At 37.9% G+C, this 25,660-nt stretch overlaps 1 protein-coding gene across 1 annotated transcript; it reads right to left on the reverse strand.

The window, feature by feature from the left end:
* Positions 1-793: 793 nt before the first annotated feature.
* Positions 794-24,250, reverse strand: TM9SF2 (transmembrane 9 superfamily member 2). The gene is made up of 17 exons (XM_027443618.3): positions 24,028-24,250; positions 22,296-22,363; positions 21,092-21,185; positions 20,313-20,440; positions 15,919-16,048; positions 14,596-14,720; positions 13,595-13,706; positions 12,932-13,011; positions 12,729-12,837; positions 12,464-12,596; positions 12,105-12,224; positions 9,881-9,938; positions 9,083-9,242; positions 7,446-7,597; positions 6,310-6,421; positions 5,656-5,827; positions 794-1,473 (listed from the first exon to the last, which is right to left on the reverse strand). Exons 1-17 carry the CDS (start codon positions 24,166-24,168, stop codon positions 1,406-1,408), a joined length of 1,962 nt encoding a protein of 653 aa, XP_027299419.1. The 5' UTR covers positions 24,169-24,250; the 3' UTR covers positions 794-1,405.
* Positions 24,251-25,660: the final 1,410 nt, after the last annotated feature.

Raw genomic sequence — 25,660 nt, forward strand, 5'->3', positions numbered from 1 at the left:
ACATTACCTGAAGTACTTACATGCCAACTTCTAGGAGGTTAATAATGACAAGTTACCTTAACCAAAGATATTTTTATTGGGTTCAGTATCCAATCATCATTAGGTTAAGGTCTTTTAGAAAAGCAAACCAGTAAGGATGAGGAAAGCAACCTTATGAATGACAGGTGATACACGATGATTAATTTTAAATGGAATTGTATGAGGCTTGTGAAAAAATGCCAAAAGCCAAATTATGTTTTGAATCTAAACTACTGAACGAAGTACAAATAAAATACTCCATTTTCAAAAAATGCAAATATAGGTTTAATGATAGTCACCTGAAATTGACATTAGTCTCTTAATATAAGGCAAAAATAGTAATTTGCTTTTATTTTTTTTAACCTACATCAAGTACAATCGGCAATAGTTGCCATATAGAATATGCATCATCAAGACCCCTTGAAAGCACGACCAGCAGAGGATGCTGCCTCGTGCATTAAGATCTTCTCAACATATTGATGATTCCACAGCAGTCTCTGGACTGGGTGAAGTACCTGGGTTAAGGACCGAATTAATGCTGCAGAGGTTTTTGGCAATGCGTGTGTATGGGTTCGTTCTCACGTGCCACAATCACATTGTAGCGTTCTAGCCACGTAACACAAATAACATGTCTTGCAGACCTAAAGGTGTGTCAATATACATAAAACTGCAGAAAATGCCATAAAATACTCTATGCAATCTTTAAGCATCCCTCTTCAATATAATTGTATTTACAGATTTTTTATGAATTTATAATAGGTAATGACCCACTGAAGACATTTTTACAATATTTATTAGATTATGAATTTATAAATTCAAGGACTCAGAGGCACATAGTTTAAAAGGCCAAGAACACTGAAACTAATGAAGTCACAGAAATCAGGATATTTATGGACATAATACCAGTAAAAAATAAAAATCACATCCAAACTAAAAGCAACACTTCTTAAGAGTCATCCTTCAAAGTTAGCATAATAAAAAGTTCTCATTTCCCTCAAAGAAAAATAATTCATCCCACCTACCAAGCTAGAAAATCCTATTTACAGTTGTACTTTGATCAGAAGTATCATTAAGTTGTGTAATACAGCCACTTCTACTCTGCCATTAGAATTTAACATTTCTTTTGAAGTATAGTTGTATTTACAAATGCATAAATATTGTAACTCTGATCTTCATTAAGATCTGAATGAAAACAGGTTGTTAAGTCACAATACAAACGTGTTAGTGGAAAAAAGTGTTTGGGGGTAGCTGCATATTCAGTATCATTCTCAAAAGAATAGGAAGCCAATACTTCTGATAAAGCTCAAGTTCATCGACTAGACCAGGTCTTTAAGTTACGTTAATGAAGATTAAACCTCTTCTGTGTTAATTCTTTACATTGGTTTCTTCAGTCAACTTTCACCACACTGTAGATTTTGGTTACAAACCAAAAGCAGGCAAAGAATCCAATTGTCCCTAGAAAACAAAAACAAAAAACAAGGATACATTTTAGGAAACCTTACACAACAGATGATTTTTTATCTACAGTTTATGAATCAGGACTTGATAGACAGAACCTGGTCTTCATAGGCATCGACTACTATAACAGAAGTATTTAATTTTCACAATCAGAAATGTATAATCTGAGAGACTCATTTTAGGTTGATTTTGTGTTGTGTCATTTCTCCTCCTACCTATTTGTTTGTTGTTGCTCTTGTTACTCCCTAGTCCTACCCTCTGCATATTGCTCCATTTCACCCTTCTTCAGTGACTATTCACAAACACTTTACCTGATCTGCTTAGCTGGTTGGAATAGCGTTGTTATGTTTAATAAACCAACTAGACTGACAGCATCAAAAGAAGTTCACATATCTTAGGTGTATTTTAAGGTCTTGGAGAATTAGAGCACTACATTTATTTCTGCATAAATTAAGTTAATAAAAATTTCAGAACATGGAGCAGTTCCTAGGCAAGTTGTACTTTCTATTGGAAACATGTTACATACCTTAAACACTTTGTGAAATACATTTTCACTGCCTAATGTATAAGCGAACCTGAACTGAAATTTACTGACGAATTTCCCTGATAATTTTAGCTGAAGGAAAACTCCCTTTGAAGCTCCAACCGACAGAAGCTTTTAACAAAAATACTTTTCTGAATGCAAAATAAGTAATGCAGTTGGGCTTCGTTCATCTAACTGTATTGCTTCAAAATGCAGCCTCAGTCAGAATGATACTGGACTTAAAAGCAGCTCAGAACAGCTGTTACAGCAACCTTCACTTCCCACAAAAACTAGGGCATGAAGAAAGCATTGGAGATTACAAGAGGTAGTCAGGCAAAAATCAGATAAAGCCATCTTCCAAAAAATCACCTCTATTTAAGATTTGCTAAGAGGCACAACCCAAGTTGTGTACTAACTTATTCAGCAAACAGGCTTGTAAGGAACCACAAATGATATCACGGTGATTTTTTTTCCTTTCACGCTCGCTAAACTACTGATGTTTAACTGACTCATTTACTATGATACGTAGTTGTGGTCCCAGCTGTGAATCAAAGATTTGTCATGTAGCTCCCGGTATTTTGCCTGCTGAGTCTGATCAATGACCTGGAATGCAGGATGGAAGCAAGTGCCTGAAGCATGTGTTACACTGACATAGCAGCAGGGCACCATCAAAACCCTTCCTGATACTGACGATTTTTAACAGATGAGTAAGCAGCAGCAGAATAGATTTGATACAACAATTATGATTTTCTCTTTTTAGCTTCTTTATCATCCTGACACAGGAAGTCAGTTGCCTTTAGGAGCAGTTTTTGCTAAATTGCTAGTATGGCCTTTCGTTTAAGAATCTGGAGAACTGCCTACCCCTTTAACCTGCCTCTAACGTTTGCTATAAAACCTTATCTCAAGGCATATCAATGAATCTCAGAGAACTGAAAATATCCACCTTTAAACGCAATTAACATGCCACGCTAAATGGACAAAAATATTTTAAATGTTAAGAAATAGGGCCGTTCCCTCAAATTATGGGGTAATCTGCTCTTAATCTCATGGGAGGTTGATAAAAAAAAATCATTAAGCATACAACGCTTCAAAATTCTAACCCTATGGTTAACTTCGCATATTCTCCCCCAGTTTCAATACAAAAATGAACATTTCTAAGAGCTTAAACATACACAATATAGAAGTTTAGCTGGAGTTAGAAATCATGACCTGCATCTCCACTGTCCCAATTACATACATATTGCTACTACAGGAATCATCTGAAGAGGTCAGAGAGCAAACCGCCTCTTCTTTGCATCCTTGTGAGCCTATCCTGAAAAGGATTCCCCAAATTGACCAGCAGGCACTGCGCAGCCCATTGTTGAGAGTCAATTGAAAGTGAATGTGTGAGCAAAGGAAAAGGGAGCACACTGGACACATCTTAAAGCCTCTAGAAGATGTCATGCGACATGACTGGCTTGACAGAACAAGTGCAGTGAAACATGGAAATTACACATGTAGAAAAAATTACAGGTGCAGGAAAGCAACTAAACCTAAACCAAGCCTCAGCACAGGAAATTCCCCTATTTTGTATGCACGCACTCCACAATTACTGCATGCATCCAAGGTAGAACAGACTGAACAAAGCACTCAGGGTAAATGCAATTCTGGTTTCAGCCCGAGCTGTTCACTATTATGGTAGATATACCAAGTATCTGCTAGAAAAGCTAGCGAAATGGAATTAACTGATCTTACTCTTATATAAAGCCTGCTTATTTTTTCATGCTCCTTTGTGTTTGCATCACATTTAAAATCATCTACATAGAATCATAAAATCATTTAGGTCAGAAAAACCTTCCAGATCGTCAGGTTCAGCCATCAACCTGAGCTGCTGAGTCCCAGCGCTGAGCCACATCCCTTGATGTCACATCCACACACCTCTTAAATACGTCCAGGGATGGGGACTCTACCAAATCCCTGGGCTGCCACTTCCACAATAGTTGAGGTGCAGCCTCACCAGTACTGCATACAAGGGGCAACCATTTCTCTAGTCCTGGTGGCCACTCCATTTCTGATGCGGGCCAGGAGCATCAGCATACAGCAGTACACATTTGTTCCTAATTGAACGACCATACTGTCTTAAATTTTAAACACCGATAAGACTTTTAGAAAACCCAGGTCAGAAATAAAGGTTAAGAGAAAGTCAGAGCAAGAAATCAGAGTGAGAAAGGAAGGCAGAATCTCTGATCTCTGTGATCAAAATAGCTTGCTAATCAACACACAAAACAAAACTAGAGATGATGTGCAATTTGCAAAACTTATGCAAGCAAGGCCAAAATATGTTAGTCTAGCTTTTTAAGAAGACGCATGGATGTAAAACCACATTTGGAACACAGCTGTTCAAAAAGGTTCTGGGTTTTATAATATTGCATTCCCTACTTTTTAACAAGCAATTACCCAAGAAACACTTAATATATTCCTTTTCATCATCTACGTTCAGTTGACTAGAAACTGCTTCAGTATTTCCTAAGTTGAAGTAGCAAGGTCTCTAAGATTCCTATTTGGTTACTCATAAAATTAGCATTATTCACAAGTGCCAGTTCTCTTTTCCTACTAGACTTCTTTTTCCTTCTCCTCTGTGCTATGTGGAACTGAACAGTCTACTTACAATTAGAATGAGATCTGCATTAAAAGCTCTGAAGGAAAGCCAATTGTGTTCCAAGAGGCATCAAAACACAGCCTTTATAGCTATATATATAAATCCATATCAAAGCCTTTGGAATCATTAGATTTCTTCATAAATGTGGAGCTTGAAATCACTTAAAGCATAGCTCAGTTCAAAAATCTCAAAAATATTGTTCTGTAGGGTATGCTGGAACAGCATTTAGTATTTTGAAGTACTTTCAGGAATTGGCAGGTGCTACATTTTTGCATGACCTCAGAAGGAGACTTCTTGCATCCTCCAACCCCTCGCTTGGGGTTGGAGGATGCAAGACTAAAGATTCCCTTTTAGGACTGAAGATGACAAAGGGAAGATTTTGTCACCCCAGCTGGCATACTGAAGAGGAAATTGAAGCACAACACTTCCGAAAGGTGCTTTTCCAGAAATGTACAGTAAAGACAGTGTTCTAATAAAACTGTATCAAAAAAATGGTTGAGATCTCCTTCCACTGCCATTTCTTAAATGCAACAGGGGAAAAAAGGTAAAAAGTTGCAGAAGAGAGCAAATAGAAAAAAAAAAAAACAATCTTTATTCCTCTTTCTTTCTTTCTTCCTCCTACTCCACAAAAGCTGCATTTCTCACTTAAGTGCCACTGCAGCTTCAAGCCTGATGTATTTGAAGTGCTTCTCCAAAGACTTTAAAAAGTCGAAGTTTAATCACACAACTAACATAGAAATGAAAACTGGAGAAATGTCTATCAACTTTAAAGCTTTCATAGTTCAAAATCTAAATGTAGGCCACACCTCAACTTAGCAGTCCAGCTTTGCCTCAATCTTATTTCATCTTTCATTAGAATTTGTGATGACAGAGTTGGAGAATGAAACAAAACTAGCTCGACAAAAATCAAAGACTATATATAAATTTGATTCTGTATCAAGATAAGTTTCGCTAAGGCTTCTCCTACACAACGCTAAAGGCAGACTCAACATTTAAAGTCGAGGTTCAATATACTTACCTGTGAAGAGGAAGAAGATCAAAACCATAATCATGGTATAACCAAAATACAAAATGGTGCTAGCTGTTCCTGTGATTTGCAGTTTTGAGAAAAAATAATGTATTGCATATATTAGGAAGTAAACTGCAGTGAAACCACTCGTGAGAAATGAACGCCACTGCCAGTGATAGTCCTAGAAGTGGTGGGGAGAAAAAAAAAGTGAGTAATATTTCATATGCCTCTAGTACACTGACCCTGTTACTGAATGCAAAGCTACAAGTGAACTTGATTCCATTATCACTTTATCCAAAAGCGAGCAGTTTTTAATCTACAGAAAATACTACATTTACAATCAACACTGCTTTAACTACAAGCACATGCAAAAACTTTGATTGAGGAAAGTTAATGGATGGATGGATGGATCTTCAGAGTACAGGAAGTTAGACTCTGATGATATATCTGACTTAATGGTACTCAGTGCAGGGTTCTATTTATTTATTTTCAAGCTTTCCCCAAAGTAGCTTGCTTCACTTTCTGAAGTTGTGGTTTAAGGACATTTAGTAACTGTATTTGTGCTGAATTCTGTAATACTTATTTCCAGATTACAAAAACCTTCAATTTTTTGCAGCATCTTTAAGGCAGTATTAAGTATGAATACTGACAAATACTTCTTACCTCTGCACATAGATGGAAGTAACAGAGCAATATTGTGGCCTCAGAACATGTAATAACCAAAATAATGAATACCAGAAACAGGAAGCCAAACATGTAATACATCTGGTGAGACCTATAAAAGAGTTTTCAAAAACAATAAAAGTTTGTGATCAACTCCGTGCTAATATTATTTCTTCCTATGCAGTAATATCACCTTCATCTCACATTTTCCCTTTCTTATCAAGGTATTTAGTTGTGTGGCCCTACACAACTGACTTGCTTTCTAGCTGAAGAACAAGAGCCATCAGCTCAGCCTGAAAACAGTGAGAAAGCCAGCCCAAAGCATCCTCCTGGTGTTTGGGATTTTAGGGAAAGAACTCACTGGGTGTAATGAGTGAAATTACAATTCCAATGAAGCCAACTTGACCGTTTCCGCTGACTTCAGCGGAACTTGGATTTCACCTCACATTTCAATCAAAGGGGCAGAGCTGCAAAGTAACAAGAAATGTCAAATGCTTTAGCTGTGTGTGCCGGGTACAGGCACCTGTTCAAGGTTCAGAAACAGTTTAAAGATACACAATAACTAAATTGTGCCAGAAGGAAGATAAACTCCTCACAGCTATAAGCTCACTGCAAAATTCACTTACCCTGGACTAGTTCTTGGTGCTTTATTTTTAACATTTAATAGATTTACTCACTGATGTCTTTCGAGTTTTGTGACATCTTTTTTTTCACCCAGGAGTAGTAATGTTTTCTACACAACAACAATAAAAAAGCACCCCACACCCTCAAGTCAATTTTAATATGCTTACTCCTTTCTAGTTATATGCCATACATCAGCTTCAAGCCTCTTTCACATCAAGCCAGGGGAAAAACATGAGAAACAAACCTAGCTGTCTGAATACTGTAGGTCAGCTGTAAGCTGCTAAGAATATCACAGCCCCTTCTCTACACCCCTCAACAAACACAGGCACTGAACATCTTCTAAACCACAACGTGCTAAAAATAAGTTAACATTTAATTTTTATTGAAACAGTATTCTGGTAAGTCTGTATGCCTCAAAAATCAGTCAACACCTCTTAAAGAAAAGAAGCTTTCACAGAGAAATTACAACCTTTGATGACTGAGAAGGTTCACATAGGGTGTAGTTAACTTACCAAATACTGTTCAGAATGAAGAACAGCTGTATAAAGATACACCCAAAAGGCAGAATTCCTCCCATGATAATTCCAGGTAATGGTTTTGTATAGAATGACTGCTCAGGAATCTGACGAGGAATTTGATTTGTGCGAACGGGGTGTTCAATAGCCTTCAAATGAAAATACGAGATTGCTGAATAAGTAACAAGTCAAACCACAGCACCACCTTTTTGCTTTCTTCTGAAATGAGTGCTGGCGGAAGTTTTTTTATTTTGAGTATGCACAGCCCCATCTACCACTACGTTTGCATTTTCTACCAGTCTAGCAAACAACATTTGCAAGGCAAAACAGCTAAAAGGCTTCTTACAGAGAACACTGCAACAGATGTTTTGGACTTCCCTTTTTATGATTTTCTGTGACCTGTGACTTAGCTGGAGATCATTTCTCACTTTTCAACTTGGGAGCAGTGGCAGTGCCGACTCCTGGTTTCTCCTTTTGAAAATCTCTGTATGATGCTATTCAGGATTTGCTCCAAGAATCACATTAGGGTAAACTTACAAGGTGAGAGAATTCAATCTGATAATTAAGTCTTAATTTAAGCTACTCGCATAAGTCAACATGGCAGGAAGAAAAAAACCTGAAGGCAGACAGATGCATATTTTGCCATCTTTCCCGTTTCTTAAAGAGTACCATCAAAAGCATCAATAATTTTAGCTCAGTACTTGCTTTCTTGTTTTTATTTTAACAGACTTGTGACCCATTTCACATTGCCTTACAGCTCATCAAATCCTCCTTTGTTCAAGGAACTGTCTCTGTACAATGCAGTTGTTTGTTTTTCTCTGGAATTTTAACCTGGTTATCAGGGGAAAAACAACACTGATTGTGGTTAAGAAAAATGGGCTAACTATAACTGACTTAAAAAGCCTCCTAGCATATTTAAACATTCTCTGAAGAACGACTGTAGTTCTCTGAGAACTACAGAGAGATAGAATTCTGGCTTCCTGCATAGGAAAAAACCCCACAGACATGGCTGAACTTTAAGATCTATACGTTTGTGTGGCACAGCAAGCCACTTTTTAAGCAAAAAGGGAACCACCCATTTCAACGTTTAAAGTACCCTCATCTAAGTAAGAGAATTATTCAGTTTAGGAGGAAATCCAAATTAATTCAGTTAGTGTCTGCCAAGAAGCGATAATCATTTACAGAACACTTAGATGAACAGAATTTCACAAGTCTAGCAACTTGATCAGAAAATATCCTTCTGAAGTCTCAGCGTTGACTGGCGACAGGAATAAAAAAAACACAGGGGAAAAAACCAAACCCACACAAGTTGCTTTTCTTTATGCTTGGCTGGGTCAACAAAATTTTCTGGTAATGAAAGAAATACTAATTAAAATCAAGAATGCACAGATTGTTTTATCTGGAGCAGTTGTTCACGATCAGTTACAATGATCACTGTAATCACTAATCACTGCAGAGAAACACTCACCAGCTGAATATCAAAGTCTTGGAATCAGATTAAGTACGTAACACAGTTCTAAAGCAATGGACCAGAACTGGAGCTAACAATACCAACTAGCTTAGGTTCTACCTTAGTTATATTAAAAAAAAAAAGTCACTGTATAGGCTATATGTATATCAAGAAAAACACTTACATTTTTCTTAAAGCCAAAATAGGCACCAATAAATGTCAATGGTACAGATATGCAAAACCAGAGCGCCAGAATAGCAACCAGAGTACCAAACGGAATAGCTGCTGAAGAGCCTTCTCCCCAGAGAATGAGGTTCATGATAAAGAAATCTGCAAATACAATTCTGAAAAATACAGAACACACTTAAGGCACAGAAATACTCCTTAATATTTGCAGACATTAGCAAAACAATAGCACCGCATTACGATTTTAGTGTAAATCTCTTAAAACTAGGAGACAAAAAGAAACAAAATGAAGAGGTCAAGCTAGCAATTCTTTCATGATCTAGAGGGACTGAACTCCAGCAGGAGCTGACGTTCCAACTAAGCAGTTTCAAATATATGCTTGTCTTAACTACACTTCAGGGTAAGACTGCTTGCTGTGCTTAAGTAGAAAAATTTAACACAGTGGTTATACTGTATATGACACCGTGTAAGACCAACTACAGTGTGGTCAGGAAGATAGCCTAAAGAGTAAAAGATAACAATGCCTGTCTAAAACTTAGTAGTATTACATTGCTCTTTTTTAAAATCAACCTTTTCACATGGTGAGAGTAAATAAAAAGCTGACGTTAAAAAAAATTAAGTATGATATGCCATTAATACAGTCATCTTTGTCAAATGTGCCTTGATATTGTTAAAACCTTCTGGAACAAAAGGACAACATAATAAGATTTGCTTCTACAGCTGAAGCTTGAAAATTAGTTATGCATGTCACAGAAGCAATTTAATTCTTTTAATCGTGGTTATATTCTCAACTTACCCAGGACAAAGGAATGATGTCAGCAGGACATTTGTTTTCCATTTCTCACCTCCAAATGCTGTATTAAAACATTTGACAGTCATCAAAACATGCATTAAGCTCACAACTATTAATTTTCCAGTCCATTTAGATGTTATTTAACTTACAAGTTCTCAAATAATGTGCTATCATGCTCAAATTTCAAATACTAAACTAAATCTTTACTAATAATAAAACTAAATTCCCTCATCTTACTTCTTAATCACAGAGCTTCAAAGCAAAGAAAACACTTAGACCAATGACAGGAGAAGTATCCAAATAAATAAACTGGGCCTCTGAGCACTTTATCATAAAAGGAAGAAACAGATTTGCAGTACGTTTAAGTCTTTAAAAAAAAATGTTCTTAATCATTTCAGGCTTAAGTTTTCTAGCATTTGACTGCAGGTTTTATTAGAAAAAAAGTGAAAAGCAAGCTTTTTTTTTTTTTCTTGAAATAATTCTCATCTAAGAATCTTAAAAGAAAGTTAGGACTAATGCTTACAGGAAGCAGTGATGTTCTCTTAAGTCTTAACAGCATTAAGCAATGGTGATACCAGAAGACCAAGGACAGCTTTATTAAAAATCCTTATGAGCTTGTAGTACACTGATAAAAATTCTAGTCAGAGTACTTTAACATGAAAACATCCCACTGGAATTCAGTGAAGCTGACAATTTCATCTGAGCAGTGCCACAATGACACATTTTTTTTTATTTCAGGAATCAGAAATGATTATAGCTAGAATGATTTTAATTAAGTTTCTATTCCTTCCTAAAATCTTGGTAGAACACGGCACTGGTAATTAATATTAACCAGTTATTTTCAGCTCAGGCTCCACTTTTTAAATGCAACGTTGAAAAAAAGTTTAAAACCAGATATCTATTTCAGCTGCATTTTTGCTTTACATGTCTTTCAGCACTTTATTTACATACTGTAAGGAAAAACATTTGTGTTGATATGCTCTATACAGGGCCATAGAGTACGGCCCTCTGTACAGGCCACCATCTGTTGCAACAAGAGCATGTCTGGAGTAGTTACTTAATGTCTTAGTAGCTAAACTAAATAGTCAAGCTTCACCTAACCTCACACTAAATATAATAGGAGATAGAGCTATTGTTAACAACATCCTCTAAAAGGAACAGGACTCAGTTCACCATTAACAAACTTCAAAATATCCTTCAAAACACAAAATACCCAGCATGATATAAAGAATACCACTACTTTCATTGATGTTTTTGGTCTTAAAGTCTCCTCCCAGTTAAGTCTAATTGGCTTGAAGAGAAGTTCATTACTACATCCCTACCATTGTTGAAAAAGTTCCCTACAAAAATGAAAACCCTTTCCTCAGTGGTTGTTCACACATGAGAATTGTAGAAGCACCAGAAGAAAGTAGAGAGCTCCAATGCCTGCTGCCAGATTCAAATTCAGATATAAATTCTCTCTAGCACTATATGTTCAGTACTAAAATAGTCCAGAAGTTCCAGCTTGCTCAGTCATGAACAGTCTTGTACTTTGAGTAAGGTAATTAAGACAAGATACAGAATGGCATGTAAACCCTAAAATAAACCAGCGGGTACAGGAACAATCTATTTAAGGTTAGTGGGCAGGCCTTGAAATGATAGCTAGCTGAAATGAATTGAGGAAAACAGTATCAACCACCTACTGTCAGGTGCCCTACACCACTGGGTTGCCACAGCTACAGAATCCCTAATAATTCGTCCCCACCTCCAGACCGATAAGCACCCTTCTCCCACAAATGGCACTAACTAAACAGAGGTGGCACAAAATCTAAGGCGTGCAAGAACAGAGGTTCACCATTTGGGAAAAAAAAGTTACCAAACAACATCAACAGCTAAAGCCAAAAGCAAGTTAAGGGTCCCCATTCAAAGGAAAACTAAACGATCAGCAGTAATTAGTATTAGTAAAATTGAATTTGTTCCCAATTCCATAAATACATAGCAGCACGAGCAATTCAATGTCTCTAGGCATCACATCAAGATTGTTTTAACTATGTCAATATTCTGTATGTATTTCCTGTTAAAAGTACATTTCTCCATCTTCCCTGAGGAAAATTACAAACCATAGCATAAAACAAACAATAAAATCAGTTCTAATAATTTACTTTAAATGAATAATAATAATTTACTTTTAAATGATAATTTACTTTAATGAACTTCAGCTCTGTCATTTTAAATAACTTCTACTTACATTTGTAGAATCTGGCAGCAACATAACCTGCTGGAGTTCCAAGCAGCACCCACAAAACTACAGCACAGGTCATAAGAGCTCCCCGGTTAGCAGGTGACAAAAATCCCAGGCAAGCAAAAACTACAAAGCAGAGATGCACAATTTCAGAAATTAATTACACATTTGACTTAAAGCCAGTATAACACTCAGCATACATGGACTTTAAGATAAAAAGTTGTATAACCACTATCAGCTCGGCAATTTTTAATCTTTGACTTTTAAGATTTCTAGACAAAACCATACTGTTATTTTAATAGTAACATGTAACCAGCAGTGAAAAGCTCTCTACTAAGCTAATTCCCCCCAACTTTATTACTTACACAGTGTAACAAAAGTCATTATTAAGATCTGTGTGCCAGAGCCAAGAAAAACAGATAACAGCATTCCTTTTCTTGGGGGCCTGAAAATATCACCATGAACCAGCTTCCAGCCAAATTCTTCCTGAGCATCCTCCTGTTAAGGAAACACACCTATTTTAAGATGCTAGATTGCTAAAAAACACTACAAAAGATAGTTATAAAAATACTTTTAGCTGAAAACAACACATATTCCAAATGCATTTTAGGATGCACATATCGGACTTACGGTGGAATCCATCTGGTTGTATCTTGCAATGTCTTTATGCAGTGTCCTCAGCATAATCATAGCTACCATTCCAGACAGAAAAAGGACAATCACCAAGGAATTCATAATGCTGCATTGGTTGAAAAATAACAGTAAGTCATTATTCAAATTGCAAAGTAAAAACAGTTCATTACAGTACAATTGAAGACAGACTTTCTTCTCACCTAAACCACTGGATGTGAGTGTGAGGCATGGATTCCAAAATATAATCCCATCTTGATGCCCACCTTATATTTTTTTCTTCCTTAAAGAAAAAGCACATCAGTTTTAGACCCAACCAGCATCCAACTAAAATTTAAAGTTGATTATCATACAAAACAACCTTAAATGTCATGATCAATTAAAAAAAAATGTTGCAGTGATCAGAATACTTCAAAGTATTCTTTATTTTATTTTTTTCCCCAGAGTAAAGATGAAAAAAATAGTGCCAATCAACCTGAAAATTACTATTAAATAAACCATAAACAGCAGTGTCAACGAATAAAGATGGCCAGCTGTTTTTCTGACAGGATGTTATTTCAATATTTTATAACATACAAGAGTAAAAGCACTTTCCAGTACATTTTTTTTCCAGACAACATAGACAGACATGGAAAGAGTGATTCTTTTCAAAACCACATGTATCTTTTATGGGGTTTGTGAGGAAGTATTGAAAATTTTAAGACATATGCTTAGGTGTCAAGACATTACCAATATTCTAGTTCAAACAGATTCTAAAATACAAGTTTACTATTCTGAAATAATTTTAGCTGTCCAGCTTTAAAACTCTTATTATTAATACAAGTTTATCTTAATAGGTAACTACCACAAAAAAATTTATCACTCACTTGAAAAGAAACCGAGTACGTGTAAGCAATTTGGACTTCTCCATGTGCCTTATTACTTATATCCATAGGAACTCCTGAACAGTCAGGGTTGTCTGGATGAGTATGCTTGTAACTGTGGGAAGAAAAAACACAGGAAGAGCGCTGCTTCACTAACAACACTATTAAAGACAGCATTCATTCATCTTACACAAGTATCGGTTTCATACACAACTTTTCTCTTACTTAGCATAAGAACAATGATATATATTGTATATTAATGCCTCGTAACTGTCAGTTCATAAGGACTGTGTCACAAGCAGAGAATGTTCTGACATCTGAACTTTTTAAAACAAACATTGCCTCTTCTGAAAAAGCAACTATAGAATAATACACTCTCTAAAACAGAATACCATCAGTTAAGGAAGTGTGAATACTGCCAAGAACCTCCAAAACACAAGAAGTTACAACAGAATTGCTGACTTCTGCCAAATAGCTAGGTATCAGAAAAAAAAAAAGTACTTTGGTCACGAAGCTGGACCAACAATGCAACAAGCTCGGTTATATCAAGATGACAAGATGGTAAGAAATAATAAAAACAGACATCAGTTGTGGAAAGGCCACATAGACACGAGAACAACTGACTAGTATACTTGAGAAAACATCGCATTCAAATCCCAACTGCTGAGGACATCAAATGTTGCACTCTAATTACTCCTGCCTCAGGCACTGAAGGCTTATTCTGTCACAAGACAGAACGTTCTCCAGCAGGGAAGGGAGGGCTGCTTTACTTAACGCACACTATTTCCAGCTTTCATTTTATCTTTTTCCATCCGAATAGGAAATTGTGCACAAAGACCTACGGAACTCAGAACAAGATGACATTAGACTTCATCAATCAACAGGAAAGCTAACCCACACATCACATACCTGAAAGCATTTCTGACTAGCAACACAACTCCAAAACAAAGCAAGTATCTTGGGACAGACCACTGTTTGAGGACAAATTAGTTCTGTATACTAACCTTTTTGGTTCAAGTTTAGCAGCAACAAGTCTTGCTCCCAGAGCTTCATTTTCCACAACGTGGTAATATATTTTTATGTCAACATGATTGAAGATATAAAAGGTATCTTTTTCATGAAATTCTGACTGGAATGATTAAAAACATCAATAAGAAATATGAAAGCTTTAAGCAGAAACTTACAAAAAGAAGTTTTAGATTGCATTCAGATTTCTTGTTATGAAATTCTTTTACAAGATGACTACACAATTCTGGGAAAACAGACAGAAAAATTAATGCTAAGAACTGCATTTTAAGAATAGAACTTCACTTTGGATGACTGAGGAACCGAGGATGTTACATTTTATTCAACTGAAGTAGCAAACTGAATAGAGAGCTGTGCAACAACTTTCATAACCAGAAGTGTTTCATAAACAAACAGCTATTTTAAAACAGTGTGCATTTTCCATAGATTAACCCAAACCTTCTAAGACAAACAACGCAAATAATTGCTGTCTGTGACAAAACCGTTTCCATGTTTGAAAAACATGCAAAGATGCACCGCAAGCTGCAGCCAAAAAGCTCTGAATAGACATTTCAGGTTATGGGACATATCAGTTTGAAAACTAGCCCGTTAAACAAGCTGTTAAATCAAAAGCCTTACATCTACTGAAGCTCAGCTAGCACTTCTCCAAGGTTCTGTCCCCACCCCTTTCCACAAAAGGCCCTAACTATAAGGCTGGTTTTACAGGAAGTGTTCTTCTACAGTCCTTCAATCACTCCTTCAGAGACTATTTTCCTTTTTACTAAAAACAAATGTTTAAAGAAGGTGAAAAAATATTGACAGATTACTTTTTAGATCATAATTGTGTTTCGAGAAATATATTTATAGAGAGTATTTGAAAACAATTCATTAAGCAGGAAAGGAAACAAAAATAGAAACTGCCAGGAACTCTCATATTTGGTAAGATCTTTGGTAAGTTCCACAAAGTGGCAAATAAAACCAAAAACCCGTTTCAGGTTCTCAGTTACCTCTCCATGGAAGAGGTCTGGGGTAATCTGAAGACAGCCTAGATTTCCTAAAGCATTCTTATTTCCATAATGCTTACATTCAGCATTTAGCTGAACCTCTACCAGTTAATCCAAAAGATCTGTCTCTCCCAAGAGAGGCTTAATTCACTCACGATTCCTGCATTCTGCCTTCTTTTATTAGCCCACGTGGTTTTGGGGAAAATGCTCCTTCAAGAAGTATTAATTTCCACTCACCATAGAAATAGGACACAGAAGAAATGCAAGTTTTTAAATTAGCAAAGAGAGGATACTGAAAAAACAAACTCATGAACATACGTTAATAACACAGGCATCTTTTGGACGGCCATCCTCTGTAATGTAACAGCCAATGGGAAAACCAGGATTGCAGAACCGCTGGCCATCTTCAACATCATAGCACCAGGTCACAGGCATGTTGTCCACAATCCTGGAAATTATACAGTGACATTTCACAATCTTTTAACATGCACAGCATAATGCAAATAAAACCAGATTCACCTAACTTTACAATATTCATTATTGGAAGACTAACCATAAGATTAACATTTCTTCCAGATTTTAAACCACAGAATCTGGAATCATCAAGTTTCTTCAAGACAGAACACACACACAAAATGTGCTCATGCACCATTAATTCTCCATCTTTATCATCTCTCTTTAATTACAAAACACATTTTTATTTAGACGGTTTAAAGTTTTATTTTGCATTAAAGTATAAGTTTTGGGGTTCTGTTATATATGAATTTCTGACCACTGACCTCAATTGCTGTTCCCTGAGAGCATGTAATATTTAAACTAGATGGTTTACACAAGCAAAGAATTGTAAGCCACCACACCACTGTGTGGTGCACTGTTTATCTGCTGCATTTATCATCATCTCCAAAGATTTACATTCACATTATCTATAAGTCCTGAGCCCAGTAGGTTTACAGTTTCAACAGAAAGCTTGTAGGACTCCAAACCTCCATGAGGACTTGCAGAAATTCATAGAACAGTTTGGGTTGGAAGAAGCCTTAAAGATCAACTAGCTCCAACCCCCCTACAGTGGGCAGGGACACCTCCCACTAGAACAGGTTGCTCAAGGAAGGTCACATCCAGCCTGGCCTTGAACACCTCCAGGGATGGGGCATCCACAACCTCTCTGGGCAGCCTGTTCAGTGCCTCACCACCTTTATTGTAAAGAATTTCTTCCTAATGTCTAATCAAAATCTTTATTTATTTATTTATTTTTAAGTTTAAAGCCATTACCCCTTGTGCTATCACTTCAACTCCGTGATGAAGAGTCCCTCCCCGGCTTTCCTGTAGCCCTCTTTAGGTACTGGGAGGCCACAATAAGGTCACCTCCGTGCCTTCTCTTCTCTAAACTGAACAACCCTAGCTCTCTCTGCCTTTCTTCGTAGGAGAGGTGCTCCAGCCTTCTGATTGTCCTTGTGTCCCTTCTCTGGGCTTGTTCTAATAGGTCCATGCCCTTCTTATGTTGGTGGCCCCAGAGCTGAATGCAGTGCTCCTTATCCACTGAACAGTTCGTCCATCAAATCCACGTCTCTCCAATTTAGAGACAAGGATGTTGCACTGGACCATTACACAAATTGTGAGACAGTAAGATACAAATAGAATCCAACATGCTACGAATAGTACAAATATATAAAAGCAAAGAATTCTTCTAAACAGAGAAAGACACTCATCACGCTTACATCTCTGTAGAAAATAGTAAAAATGTGTTTGTTATGAAGTGTTTTAACTAGCTGAAAGATAAACCCAAAAAGAAAATCAGCGACTTAAAATTCAACAGCTGCCCTTAGAGCATCATTAATTGCTCCAAGATATGTTTTTACAGGCCTATGAGCAAATGATGCACATGAAGGCATGGGACAACAGCTTTCTGTGCATTGCTAAACCCAAAAAAAGACATCCCACTGAAACTTAACACTACAAGTTTTTGTAAACTCTATCAAGCTGCTATTCTTTACAATTAAATATCTCACCATTACAACCATGAGGCTACCCATGTTAACAAATACCTGAGAAAGCCTCATAGGTACTTCTTAATACCTAGTAAACCACAGAATTATTACTTCAGGCAACAACAAAGACCTCCTTAAGGAACTACTCAACATAAAGAAGCCTGCATCATCTCTACCATTAGCTAACATTCAGAAATAAATAGTAATACTGATTCATATTGACCAAATGGAAAAAAGTTAAGAAAAGTCCTTCCAAAAACACGATTTGAAGGTTCTCAGATTCCAGTCTCTCGCAGAGCTGTGAACAGCAACAACCAAATCTGATTTTACCATACTACTACGGGGCACAACAAAGATGCTGATGAGGAGCTATTTCATCTGCAGATTCATTACATTTGGTTCTTATTTGGACTCTTTCTTCCACAGTGTATGCCAGAGGTGGTTCTTGGTTTTGCTAGCACCTTCATTTCATAAATCAAAAACCAGGTAAAGCATTAACCTATTGCAAACAACTTTGGTTGGGATAAAGGTTTTCCCTTGCATCTTCTGCAAAGACATACTAAGCTGCCTTCAAGCTGCAGTGCTGGAACAAATTGATAATTTAAGAAGCAAATCATTTTTCACAGTTAATCTTCAAATTCAAAATGACGTGAAGAGATTATACACGAGGAGCAAATATGCTCTACAACAGTTCTTACACGTCTCTCAAGAACATCTGGTGATGAACACTGTCAGCCAAGATATCACTCGAGCCGTTGAGTCCAATTCAGCATGTCAATTACTAATCTTATTAAGTGGCCTTTAAAACCTTAGAAGTACTTTGCACCATCTGTGTTCCCCAGGAATTTTATGACACATGGAAGCCCAGTAATAAAACCTCTACTAAATCCTCACTTATGCTACCTTGCCAATCCCCATACATCATAACCTTATACCACACTCCTGGACTGTGCCACCATTCATCACAAAATCCAGCCACTTCCACTTTGCAGAGCTGTGGTTGAGGGGGGGAATATCATTACCATAACAGACATAAACAGGGATTCTTCATGCCACTGGTTCTGAAGTTCTAGGGCAGAGACCTAGCACTTCTTCCTTTTATTTTTTTGCAATTAAAAGAACCAAGAATCTAAGAACACGGAGTACTCTAAATTTAAAGGGAAGTTTTCCCACTAAAAATGGAACTACATCTTGTTTGAATCAAATCAGCTAGCGTGTTTACATAGACTTTTTAGCCCGTACCACTACGTATATTTGTAAACCAATGTAACCAGCAGGGGAAGAAAACATTCTAAAATAATTTTGTGTGTGATTAGCTTTTACAGTTTTGTAAAAAAAAAAAAAAAAAAGTTTCAAAGAGTGAAAGGGTCACAGCCCTGGGAAATATTTTGTTTACATGAATTTTCGTTTATACACTACAACATACACAAACTTTAAAGGTTAAGCCTTAGGCCACACCAACATACATCAGTGACATTCAAAGTGATGCAAATATTATAAGCACATGCAATATTTAAAAAGAATATAACCAAATGAAACATCTTTGAAGCTTCACTGATTTCAGCACTAGACACATACACTCCAAATCAATGCAGAAGTAGCTGCACCTTTCAGAGCTTTTATTTACTCCCTGGTTCACTCACGTAAACACACTGCTGTTATCTGCAAACCACTCTCACCTAGTCTATCGACTTCCAACTTCGATAATTTTCAAGAAGTTTCCAAAAAGATTTAATTCAGTGAGCCATCACCTATCCCTCAACATGCCCACCTCAGCTTCCAATAACAGCGGGAAAAGCACTCACTGCCTAGCCAGTGTGGGGGCTGTATTAAACATGAAGAAACTGAATGTGCAATTAGAGACACATTTAATGATGTGTCTCACATCTCACCCGCATTTTTACTAATATAGCCAGAATGTTTTCATCTAATGTCTGGGCAATATTAGGTACGTTCATGTGTTACTTCCAAAGACATGACAAAGTTAACAACTCTGACAATTTAATGCTTAAGTTGTTCCTTCTACTCTGGTACCCAAATGCTGCTCTTAGCACAGAACACTACTATACAAGTACAGATAGCCTCAACATCCAAGCAGAAACAGAGCCCCAGTGTGTTCCAAGGTAACACAGATTGTATAAAAACATTTGTTACAGAGGGACTGAGAGAACAGAAAAGGACCAAGTGTTTGCGTGTTCCTCGATTTTATCAGATCATCTTAACTGGCCACCTTTCAGTTGCATATCCTATAAGAAAGACACACTTTGCCTAAAAAACTTCCTCAGAACTGTTAATCCCATCTCCTGGACAAAACACTTCAAGGAGAGTGCAAAGCTCTCGAGGAGAACAAGGGCAACATAGCAACAGAATGGAGGCCTCTCAAGAATTTTCTCAAACTCAGGCAGGATTAACTTCTGCATCTACAGGTACAAAGAAATAGCAGTATTTTACAGTAAGCAGACAGGCAGCACAAAAATCACACAGTCCGTTTGGGAACAGATTTGTTTCCATGAGATAAGCACTCTTTCCTGGTGCTTGCTCTCTTCAAGCAAAAAAGAAACTGATATAAAGGAAACAAACAAAATAACTTTGGCAAAAACAGAAGGGTAACGGGTTAAGTGCAAACACCTACTGCTGAATCTGCATTAATATGCAAATACAAAGCAATAAACTAAATTAATTATCACCTACACAGACTAAGCTATTTATGAATCGATATCAACTTACCAATGATGTTGATAATTCAGTAGCATACTTTTTTTCAAAAAGTCTAATTTCTGCTTATCTTCTGGCTTTCTGGTATCATATGTCTTTGTACAAACAGGTTTACATGTCTCCTTCTTGTTGAATGTGAACTAAGAAAATTAAATACGTGTCAGCAAACGGATTATTAAAACGGTTGTGTAATTGCAGAATGTAACCAGTTTTCCCACATACATTTATAATTGCCTACACTAATATAAATAAAAACCACATTATCAAGACAACATACATTAGCATTCCAGAGGAGGGTTTCATATTGGCATGTACAAGATCAGAGGAGGGTTTTACAGAAGTACATTGTTAGATCCCTGCACTAAGAGTTACTTGTTATCAAATAATATCTTTTTTTTTCCTGCAACAGTTCTGCAGCCAAGTCATTTGACCTCGCAGCAGCCACACTGTCCCAGGCAGATTCAATGGAGACCTTTCCCTCCTGCAACATGTGCTGGAGAAAGTGAGTTTCAGACAAACTATCGCCCCTGCTGAGTCCTCTGCTATACAGCTGCAAAACGTGCAGACCTCCACAACACATCCGGCCAAAGCACATTGATTATGAATTTGCTTCATGATGCGAAGCATAAAGCTACAATTCAGTTAAACCGACATACTTCATTATGTGGAATTTCAGATTTTGAAGTTCTTTGGGAACTTTGAGCCCTCACGAAGGGGATCTTCACGTTTCTGATCTCCTCTGGTTACATTAGAACATAAGCATTACTAAACCCCCTTGTCAGAGAACAAACCCTGTAAGGAGACGGTTCTATCCTCTCTCCAAACAACACTTGACCAAGGTTTTCAGAGGGACGCTTCTTTCCTTCTGCTTGACAGAAATCAAACCTGAGTTAGAAAAAAAGATGCAGAAATAAAGTATTTGTAGATGCAAATGTTAAAGACCATACAGTGCCCCCAAATCAACACACTCATCGCAAGGAACTATACAGTTTTCCTTCCAGACAGCAGTTTCTTAATTGAATATACAAAGTGTAAAAACCACAGGCCCCTTTGGGGCATGGGGGATTGTTACAGGGCAGGACAACAAAAAAATCACATCTCTTTATCAGTTATTTCAGAACTCTGTTTGTATAAACAGTGTAACACACAAAAGTTTCCTTGAGTTACAAGTTTCCAATCTGTACAGGAATTTTAGCCAGGAATTAAGTCTTCACAGAGAGTTTCATGATAGTAGTGAAAGAAAAGCACACAAGCCAGATTCTTAGGGAAAAAAAAAAAAAAAGAAAAAAGTAGACAGCTGCTTTACAGTAAGTGCCATTAAATAAACAGGTCATTACACATTCATTCATCAAACCTTTTGATAGCTCATCCTCCAACTTTTTTTCCAGTCTAATTACAAATATACCATGTTTGTGTTCATTAAATCACAGATATAACCAGTGCTTGATCTCTTCAATGCTAACAATCCAAGTATTTTTCGAAGCAACGACTTTACATAGTTGTACCAGGCACTGACATGTTTTGTGCACTCACTCCTATGCCGTGTACAAAGAAAGCACTTAACAGCTCATTAAGACAATTGATGGTATGGTCACACCTCGTTACCACTTCATTCGTTTGGCTATAGGCAAACATATAGACAGCAGCAATACTTTGATCTATAAAGTGACAACTAATGCAGAAGAGTAAATAAGTATGTAAATAAGCACGTAACGTTAAGTTACTCTAAGCAGTGATTTTCGACCTACATGAGGACCTATGAACCCATGCACGATTTCTAGAGAACCTGCAAAGAAAACTGGGAAAAAGCAAAAAAAAAAAAAAAAAAAAATCACATTTATCCTCTTGTTGGAAATTCTAGAAAAGAAAAACAAATGGACATTCCTCACTGGGAAACTACCATATCGATACACTAATAACACTTGAATTTGAAATAAATTTATCTTGCTGGAAGAACTGACACCTAAAATGGTCTAAAGAGCATAATATACTTACGCAGTATATTCATAGGGAAGGACAGACTCTACGGAGTCAAGCCTGTTCACAAACAGCTCGATGCCAGACTGCAAGAACCAAGATAACCAGTGGTTATATTTCAACAGTTCTGCCATACATACACAGATATCTGTGTTTATACACGACTTGTAAAAGTAAGGTAAACAAAAGCCTCCAGCTGAACACGTAAGATTTGTGCAACTGTACGCCTTGAGATACAGAATCTTGTATAACGAATAATATCTGCTGAGACTGTAAGTTAAACTATCTAAGCATCAAAAAAAAAAAACAAAAAGCAACCATATGACAAAAACACTGTGAGGCTAACGTAAGAATTCAAATTACAAGACAGAAAGTTGATCACAGGTGCCAGTGTTTTAGTTTAACATAGTACACTGAAGCTGTATTAGCCATCATCATAACCTCAGTGTAATAAAAGGACATGGACAGAAGCATGGGTGAGATCAGTACTTCCTAGTACGCAGAGCGGTGCACAATTTTCTTTATGAGTAAACTCAACTAGGGGGATTTAAACAATGTATCCAAGTTGATGCATTATCTGAAGTTTAAAAAGAAGCTCTCTCCAAAGAGAAAGCAAGGATATCCACATTTGCCTTCTCATAAAAGATTATCAATAACTCCAACAAATTCTGAGCAAGGACCTGAAATTCAGTCTGCTGTGGATTCAGACTACAGTTTGTTAGCCTGAAAGGGAGCAAGACACTGCTCTTCCAACTGCGAGACATCTCTTTTCTCACCTAAATCAACAGGAGAGCTTTTCCTCCTTATGAAAAGTCACCCACATCTAGCCCAAACAAGAAATTTTGGAGAAATAATGTGGAATTGACCACATGTCTCCGTAGCTCAGAGACTTCAGTCAGGTGTGCCGCACCTGTCCACACGCAGATCAGGAAGCAGTTCCAGGAGAGGTAGGAAGCTCAGAGCTGTTACGTTGACTCATTAAGTAAACACACGTTACTGCTCCTCTTTTCTCTAAGCCATGCCGACTTGCTGCTCACGGTTTCTTATCGTACCTCTGTAAGCTGCTGCAACTCACTAACACTGCAGAAAACTAGCCTGGTAAAAAGTTGGATAGCCTCCTGCCACGTTAATAAGCTCACTTAAGGATTTAACAAGAAACACAACCAGAGCAATGCAGAGGAAAACACCACATTACGCTGAGAAAGACAGAGATGAAATTTCACTTCCAGCAGCAAGGAATTAGACTGCCTCTGCTGCTCACAGAACCATGGCCTTAGATTGTCTACCTGAAATTGACAGAGAATATTTACTTGAATGCTACGATTTTCCATAAGAAGTTGTATTGGTTTTAAATGGGAAGGTTTTGATAGCAGACAGGCTGCGTCCTCTGTGAGCAGAGCCCAGCAGCTGCTCCATGGCAGATCAGAGCCAGCTCCAGCCGGCTCCAAAGGGAAACACCGCTGGCCAGGAGCAGGTGGATGCGGCCTGGAGGAGGCTGCGGCCCATGGAGAGCCCCCGCAGGAGCAGGACCATTTGCAAGTCTGCTCTGGGGACCTAAATCCCCAAGTAGGGGAGAATTTCATGTTATCACCGACCTGACAATCCTAAGAACTCAGCTAAAGCATGGAAAAAAATAAGGCCACTCCAGGAAGCTTAATGTCACCCGCTTATAGGAATGTTATGCTATAGCAGTGATCCGATCGCTCATTATCTCACCCTCACCAGGCAGCCCCCCCCCCTCCCCGCTCACCTTGCACTCCGCCGTCTCCCTGTCGGCCTCGCAGAAGTTGACGGGCGCCAGGCCCGGCAGGTAGAAGGCGGCGGCCAGGGGCGGCGGCGGCAGCGCGGCGGCCGACAGCGCCACGGCGACGAGCAGCGGCCGCAGGGCCATGGCGGGGCGGCCGTTAGGGGCGGTTGGGGGCGGTGAGGCGGCCGTTAGGGGCCGTTAGGGGCCGGGGGGGGGGCGCGAGGCGCGGGGCGGGTCCCGCGGCACCAACGGGCGGCGGCGGCGGCTCCTCCGGCGTCGCCCCCCGCCCTCCGCGGCCGCCGGCTTCCGGCTTCCTCGCGCCCGCGACACGTCACCCGCACAGCGCCCCGCCGCTTCCGGGCAGCGGGAGGCCCCGCCCACAGCACCGTTACCATGGCAACGCCGGGCACGGGGCGGGGCTGCCGCCTGCCTGGGCGGGGGGGGGCACAGGGGGTTCCTTTATTTTATTTTATTTTATTTTATTTTATTTTATTTTATTTTATTTTATTTTATTTTATTTTATTTTATTTTATTTTATTTTATTTTATTTTATTTTATTTTATTTTATTTTATTTCATTTCATTTCTTTTATTTTCTTTATTTTTCTCTTATTTTCTTTCATTTTCTTTATTTTTATTTTATTTTTATTTTTTATTTTTTATTTTTTATTTTATTTTTATTCTCATTTTTTATTTATGTTTCATTTTTATTATTTTTAATTCTTATTTTGCTTCTCGACTTTATCTTGATTTTATTTTATTTACCTTGATTTTCATTTTATTTTTTTTTATTTTATTTTGATTTAATTTTAAAATAATTGCTGTTTTTATTATTTTAATATAATTGTTAAAATTGTTATTTTTCATTTCAATATTTTATTATTTATTTATTTATATTTTATTTAGGTTTTATTTATTTATATTTTATATGTTATATGTATTTATACTTTATTTATATTTTATTTTTTATTTTTATTTTTATTTTAAATTTACAATTTTAAATTTTAATTTATTTTTTGCAGTGGGTGACCCCGTTTCCCAACCCAAAGTGGGAAGCGGTGCTGGGGGCATGCGGGGTGCACAGGAGCCCTGCCCCCTTCCCACCCCAGTGCCCCTGCCTGCCTTCGTGTGGGACAAGCCACCAAAAATGCACAAGGAACACGCACAGAAACCCTACAGGAGGGGCAGGCACAGAAACACACACAGTCTGAATGCCCCAAAACAGGAGAAACAGAGAAACCCTATAGGAGGGGCAGGCATAGAAAGACGCACTGTCTGTATGTGCCCAAAACCAAGAGAAACACACACAGAAACCCTCAGAAGGGGCAGGCGTAGAAACACACAGCCTGTTTGCCCCCAAAAACAAACAAGTGAAACATACACAGTCCGTGTGCCCCCTATAGCGGGCACACAGGCTATTTATACAAAACTATTATAGATATGCTTTGATAACAGAGAAGGGATCAGATCCCTGTTTGGCCTTTCCTGCCGTCCTGTAGCACTCCACCAGTTCGGGTTATTTGTGCAGCTCTGGAAACCCCAAACAATGGCCTCTAGGGAAAGCTTGCATTTGCAAATATTGGGGTGTTTCTGCTCATTTCCTTGATTCTCAGGGTATCTCTGAGCTCCTATTTCTT

The sequence above is a fragment of the Anas platyrhynchos genome, chromosome 1 (genome assembly GCF_047663525.1).
Source record: "Anas platyrhynchos isolate ZD024472 breed Pekin duck chromosome 1, IASCAAS_PekinDuck_T2T, whole genome shotgun sequence".
NCBI lineage: Eukaryota > Metazoa > Chordata > Aves > Anseriformes > Anatidae > Anas > Anas platyrhynchos.

Coding starts and splice junctions, on each gene's coding strand:
- TM9SF2 (XM_027443618.3), bottom strand. CDS start 24,168: ATGGCCCTGCGGCCGCTGCTCGTCGCCGTGGCGCTGTCGGCCGCCGCG. Junction 16,049..20,312: donor CTGAATTATCAACATCATTG/GTAAGTTGATAT, acceptor TATAATTTCCAG/GATTGTGGACAACATGCCTG. Junction 12,838..12,931: donor ACTCACATCCAGTGGTTTAG/GTGAGAAGAAAG, acceptor CAACCAATGCAG/CATTATGAATTCCTTGGTGA.